The sequence below is a fragment of the Carlito syrichta genome, unplaced genomic scaffold (genome assembly GCF_000164805.1).
Source record: "Carlito syrichta isolate Samal-C Ts95f unplaced genomic scaffold, Tarsius_syrichta-2.0.1 Scaffold135755, whole genome shotgun sequence".
NCBI lineage: Eukaryota > Metazoa > Chordata > Mammalia > Primates > Tarsiidae > Carlito > Carlito syrichta.
In genome coordinates this window covers 87994-93993 of record NW_007079851.1, presented here as the reverse complement: position 1 = coordinate 93993, position 6000 = coordinate 87994, and the positions used below count along the sequence as shown (strand labels likewise).

The following is a 6000-nucleotide window of genomic DNA, read 5'->3' as shown; positions in this document are numbered from 1 at the left end:
GCTGCTTGGGGTCAGAATGGCTGAACGCTCAGTGCAGCGTGGGCAGATGCATCGTTGTGGTGGAAGAACCGTCACCTGTTTGCCACAACTTGGGACGTTTTTTCCACAGACCATGATGCACAGCGACATGAGCTGGCACACTGATGCCGATGGGTTCCTAGAACACTTATGTCACGGGGAAACCTGTACCACAAGGGGCCTGCCCTCCACAAAGATAATTCTGGATTGTTCTGGGCCCTCCCTTGTATGCTGTGCACTTCATATACATTATTTCTAATCCTTACAAATAGCTAGATATTTTTATCTCTATTTTACAGAAAAGGAATCTAATTGTATTGGAGGAGTTATGTAATTTGTCCAAGGCCATACATCTAAAAAGTAGTGATGCTGGGATTCAAATTCCAGAACCCGAGTTAATCTTTTCATACCATTTTGCTTCCAGATTAAAAATCCAGGGTACTTCACACTAGAATCAGTTATGAAAGAATCAAGCGTCTTTCTCTGAACTTGGACTTGACTGTTATCTCCCCATAAATCAATCTGAACCACTTAAGTATGGCAAAAAGTTCTCAAGATATTATAAAAATCATTTTGAAATTTCTGTCTAGGCCACAGAGTATAAAATAGAAGCACAGTGACCAAAATCTTATCTTTTCCTTTGGAATTTGAATACACATTAGAGAAGAAGGTAGTTTCACAAGATTCTACAGACAATTTGGGGAAATGATAATATAAAATGATCTAGCTGCATGTGGTGTCTCATGCCTGTAATCCCAGAACTTTGGGCAGCAGAGGCAGAAGGATTACTTGTGTCCAGGAGGAGCTCGAGCTTATGGTGGGCTATGATCGTGCCACTGCATTCCAGCCTGAGTGACAGAGCAGAACCCTGTCTCAAACAAACAGACGAGCAAATAAAATAATCCTGCGCATATTTCCAGTCCTTGGCCAAAGACATAAAGGGAGAAACCAGGAACTGTGCTGTGGGAGGCTTTCTGTCCTCCACACCTGAGAGGACCTCCTCTCAGCAGCCCCCTGTGGCAGAGCTTTCCAGCTGGGTGTCAGCACAGTGTGCCTCCCAATGGCCCACCATTGTGCAAAGGTGCTGCTCCCCTCGGCTGTCAGGGTGGTGGATAGTCCCAAGGTGGCTATGGACAATCACCTCCAGATTTCAGAATATCATAGATGCATAATCATCTCCCGTGAAAATGGATTTTCTTTGAAGAGGTTGGGAAACACTGTCTTATAGAATTAACCGCAATAGACCAGGTTTGGGGTAATAAAAATGAGTTTTTACAGACACCAGACAACATTAAAGAAGCATATTAATTTAGTACAATGTATATGACTTGATGCATTTCTTTCTTTGCCCAATGGTCCTGCAATTTATTATCCTTTTTCTAAGCATTCTTTCAGAATAGTATGTAAATAATTTAGTCTCTTTGAAATTATAATCTGTCTCTTCCTTAAATCTACCCTGAAAACTGATACCAAACCAATTCCCCTCATTAGTATTGCAAATACTGAATTATATATATCCATTTCAGTGCGTACCATAAATAATCATGAAAATAAGTATATGTATATAAATATTTAAGTATTTATGTTCTGTAAATATGAAATTAGAGCAATGAAAGTGATTTTATTTCAGAATGTACACAAGCATTATTTCTTTTAAAATGATCACCTTGGGGACAATATACTTTTTATCCAGTGATGTGGGAGTCATTGTAGTAGAATGTTAGCATTATTGGAGAATTTAGAGATTGTTTGGGCTAATAGTCCCATTCTATACATGTGGAAGCTAAGAAGTGACAAATTCATAGTCATAAATAATCAGGATAGAAATACAGTTTTTCTTATTTCATAATTTTTAATTAAAATGTGTTATGAAATATTTTCTCTTTTTGTGACAGGGTCTTACTCTGTGCTACCCAGGCCTTGACCTCCTAGACTCAAGAAATCCTTCTGCCTCAGCCTCCCAAGTAGCTAGGCAGGTCGACAGGTATGCACCACCATAATTGGCTAATTTTTAAACTTTTTTGTAGTGACAGGGTTTCATAATGTTGCCCAGGTTGGTCTCAAACTCCTGGACTCTAGTGATCCTCCTGCTTGGGCCTCCCACAGTGCATGAGCCACTGTGTCCAGCCTGAAATCTTTTCAAGAATCCCTTAAGAAACTTTCCATATATTTCAATAGGTATCTTGCAAAAAACCTAGAAACTTTAATTTTATTTATAGTTGTAAAATTAAATGCAAACAACATAATTTATTTTGTTAGCCAGAGCTTGCCAACTGCGGGGGGCCAGCCCCCGCAGAGAGATTTACAGGGGTCCATTGGAAGGTGTGGCAGTGTCGGTGAATATTCTGGAAAGATAAAGAGAAAGAGAAGAGGGGAGAAAGAAAGAGACTAGACTCCTGCTCAAGTGACCAGAAGCCGTGTAATGGGTGTAATCTCAGGGCTTTTATCCCCAACCTCTGCAAAGTCATCAACACAGGAAACAAAGGTAGCATGTGCCTTTCACATGAACAGGTCCAGGTAAGCAAAGGACACCCCCCACTCTCAAGCAAATGTTCTTTCATACATAAGGAAGAACATGAGGAAGAACAACCACAAATTGTCTTTTTGTGTCTTATGCTAACTTAATGTTCCCCAAGCCAGTTTTTTATGTGCCCTGAATTGTATTACAACTACATCATCTTAAATTAACATCACTCAATGTCTAAACCCAAAACCACCATAGTGAATTATTAACTTCCACTATTATGTACTAATTGGAACTAGTTTTTATTAAAACAACTGCTGCTATGGTTACACTCTCCTAGCACCAGCTGGCCTAATTCAAACTTCACTAGCCCCCCTAAATCAAACTGAACTAACCATACTTCTATAATAAAATGGTTACTTAAGTTTTCTTAATCTATATAAACTATTTTCTAAAACCTATATCTATAAATTTCTAAAGGTCGCATCAAGAGAACCTGTGACCTGCACTAAGGCTCCTCAGTGTGACTCAAAGCCAAACTTAAATTGTGATAAAGCAAAAGACCAAAGCCGTGGGGAATGGGAACAATAGACTCCTAGGTTAGCTGTGTTCGTTCCGGTCTCAAAGTTTTCTGTTAAAGCCAGCTGAAGCTTTTCTTGGAGTTTGTGCCAAATGGAAGAGGAGGGAGGGAATGGGTCAACAGCTCCCGAACACGTCCTAGAGGTCTCGGGGTCTACGGCCCTTCCTGATCCCTAACGCTCAGTGGGCCTCCGTGGCTGGCTCCCAAAAGCCAACCAAAATGGAGCTACAGTCTAAGAGGTTTACAATTGTGACCAGGATAATGATTTATTCTGCCTTTACTGTGGCCTAAGCACCCAAACTGGCCACCTCCAAGTGAGAAGCTTCATTTATTTACATATATTATATTTATCTTACCAATATTATCATTTGCTATATATGCCATGACATGGAAGAGGTTTGGAAGGAGTAGTTTACACAAATTCTTACCACTCTTTTATTCTGATCCCCAACTTTGTATATGTGAACCGATAAAGTAAACCACACATTTTATTTTATCATTGCTCTAAGAATGTAAGAATGTAAGACTACTTGGTAACTGTCTATATTTCTTGGGCACAGATATATTCTAGGGTTCATTTAGAAAGTACATTTTTAGCAAAATAAAAGGCGACTGGAGAAGGGAATTTGAGGGAATTCCCTTCTACAAAAATACAGATAAAATCAATGCGATTATTTTCACCACAGTGAGGTGAAAACCACATTACAGTATATGTGCTATATAGTTTTAAATCACTCAGTATGTTGGGCAACATTTTTTTTTTTTTTGAGTTGGAGTCTCACTCTGTCGCCCAGCCCATGTTACTCCTAACTCCCTGACATCCATTCCTTTGTGTAATCCCCACCCCCAGAGAATGGGCAGAACCTGAAGCTTGCTTCTAGATAATAGAGTATGGCAAAAGTGATAGAATGTCAGTGCATGTGGGGTCTGACAATCACGTTCACAGACTTGCCACTGCACACTTGCTTTGGCAGCACAGAACAACTCGGGAAAGTTTCATGACCTTGGCACATCAGTGTCTCACAGCTGTGTCTGTACCAAGGTCTGGCGGTGTCTTGCTGAATGGCATTCATTATTGTTGCTGCATGTTTCTGGGTGCCGTTGCAAGAATGTCAGAGCTTGGATCAGAGCAACAAACAGACATTAAATTTCTTGTTAAGTTTGGCAAGAGTGAAAGTGAACTCAGGGACGTGTTAGTCCAAGTTTACGGAGACAGTGTCACAAAGAAAATGGCAAGCACAGATGGAGTCAACGTTTTTCTGAGGGAAGAAAAAGCGTTACTGACGAACAGAGGTCAGGACGGCCAGTAACGTGCAGAATTGACAAAAACGTGGCAAAATTTCATCGAATTGTGCATCAAGACCACCAGCTGACTGTGAGACCCACAGCAAACCAAATGAGCATCGACAGAAATGGTTAGGAAAATCTTAACTGAAAACCTTGGCATGAGAAAAGCGTGTGTGAAAATGGTCCTGAAGGAGCTCTTGCACCTCAACACTGCACCGGCTCACACAGCCCTGTCTGTCCGTGAGGGAGTTTTTAGCCAGTAAACAAATGACTATACTGGAACACCCTCCCTACTCCCCTGATCTGGCCCCCAGTGACTATTTTCTTTACCCAAAGATCAAGTAAATACTGACAGACATTTTGATGGCATTCAGGACACCAAGGGTCGCACAGTGACAGCTCTGATGGCCATTCCAGAAGGAACTCCAAAACTGCTCTAACAGGAGGACGAGGCACTGGCACTGATGCACAGCTTCCCAAAGGAGATACTTTGAAGGTGACTGTAGTGATATTCAGCAACATAGCACTTTTTCTAGGATGAGTTCACAAACTTAATTGTCAGTCCTCGTGAATTCTTCCAACAGTCTGGAGAAGCTTAGAAGCAGGCGTGCCTCTAGATGAGAAAATAGCCCAGCCCCCACCTTGATTTCACTCTATTAGACCCTGAGCAGAAAACTCAGATAGGCTACATCTGAATTCCTAACTCACTGAAACTGTGAGATAATAAATATATATTATTTTAAACTGCTAAGTTTATAGTATTCTGTGACACACCAGCAGATAACTAATATACTTAGATATTAAGAAGTTGGACACAGGAAAGCATGAAACAAGTGCCTCTGGAAGTACAACCCAAAGCTTACCTGCACTTCCATGCTTGTTGGTTCCTCCAACAGGTGTAGCAGTTGCTTCTCTCGAGATAGCTGTTCTACAAGCCTCTCCTGGGCAGCCAGGCTCTGACTCAGTTCTTTAATCCTCCTGAAGCAAAGAATAAGTAAGAACAGCAATTATGGTCATGATACTATGATCACTTTATTTTTTAAGCCCATTTCAAAGGCAACACTGTCTAATACTGCAAGGTCTTATTCTTTTGGATCATTGAAACCTTTAACGCTTTTTCTTCAGAAAGCCACGTATGGTGTTCCCAGTCCTCAAATATATCCACACACAACTTTCTGCTTACGTTTCACCAAGTTCATGGATCTACAGAACTATCTATAGTTATAGGTATGTAACTATTAGAATAAGGGCCCACATGTTGTTTTTGGTCATTGCTGCTGTTCCATTAAAGAAATAGTTCTTGGATAACCACTGAACAAACTCAATTCACTCCTCCAAGTACTGGGAATATGAAGTTGAAAAGAAACAATCACTGTTGTACAGAAACTTCAATTCCTTTAGCATGCATGCTAATGGTTTGGAGGGTAAGGAGACACAGTTACAATCACACTCCGCATAATGATGTTTTAGTCAGTGAAGGCCTACTTATGCAACGGTGATCCCATAAAATTGTGGAGCTGAAACATTCCTATCACCTAGTGAGGTCGTAGCTGTCATAACATTGTAGCATGGTTCATTACTCATACGTTTGTGATGATGTTGGTATAAATAAACCTACTGCACTTCTAGTGTTATATATAAAAGTCTAGTA

The 6000-nt window shown here is 40.6% G+C and overlaps 1 protein-coding gene across 3 annotated transcripts in view; it reads right to left on the bottom strand.

Annotated features, from left to right (window-relative positions):
* LOC103250971 (myomegalin-like) overlaps positions 1-6000 on the bottom strand; it is a 108281-nt gene that overhangs the window by 54481 nt on the left and 47800 nt on the right. For all 3 annotated transcript variants that reach the window (XM_008049561.2, XM_021708320.1, XM_021708319.1), the window contains exon 5: positions 5213-5327. In XM_008049561.2, the coding sequence (XP_008047752.1) occupies positions 5213-5327 (115 nt within the window). The remainder of the gene's footprint in view (positions 1-5212; positions 5328-6000) is intronic.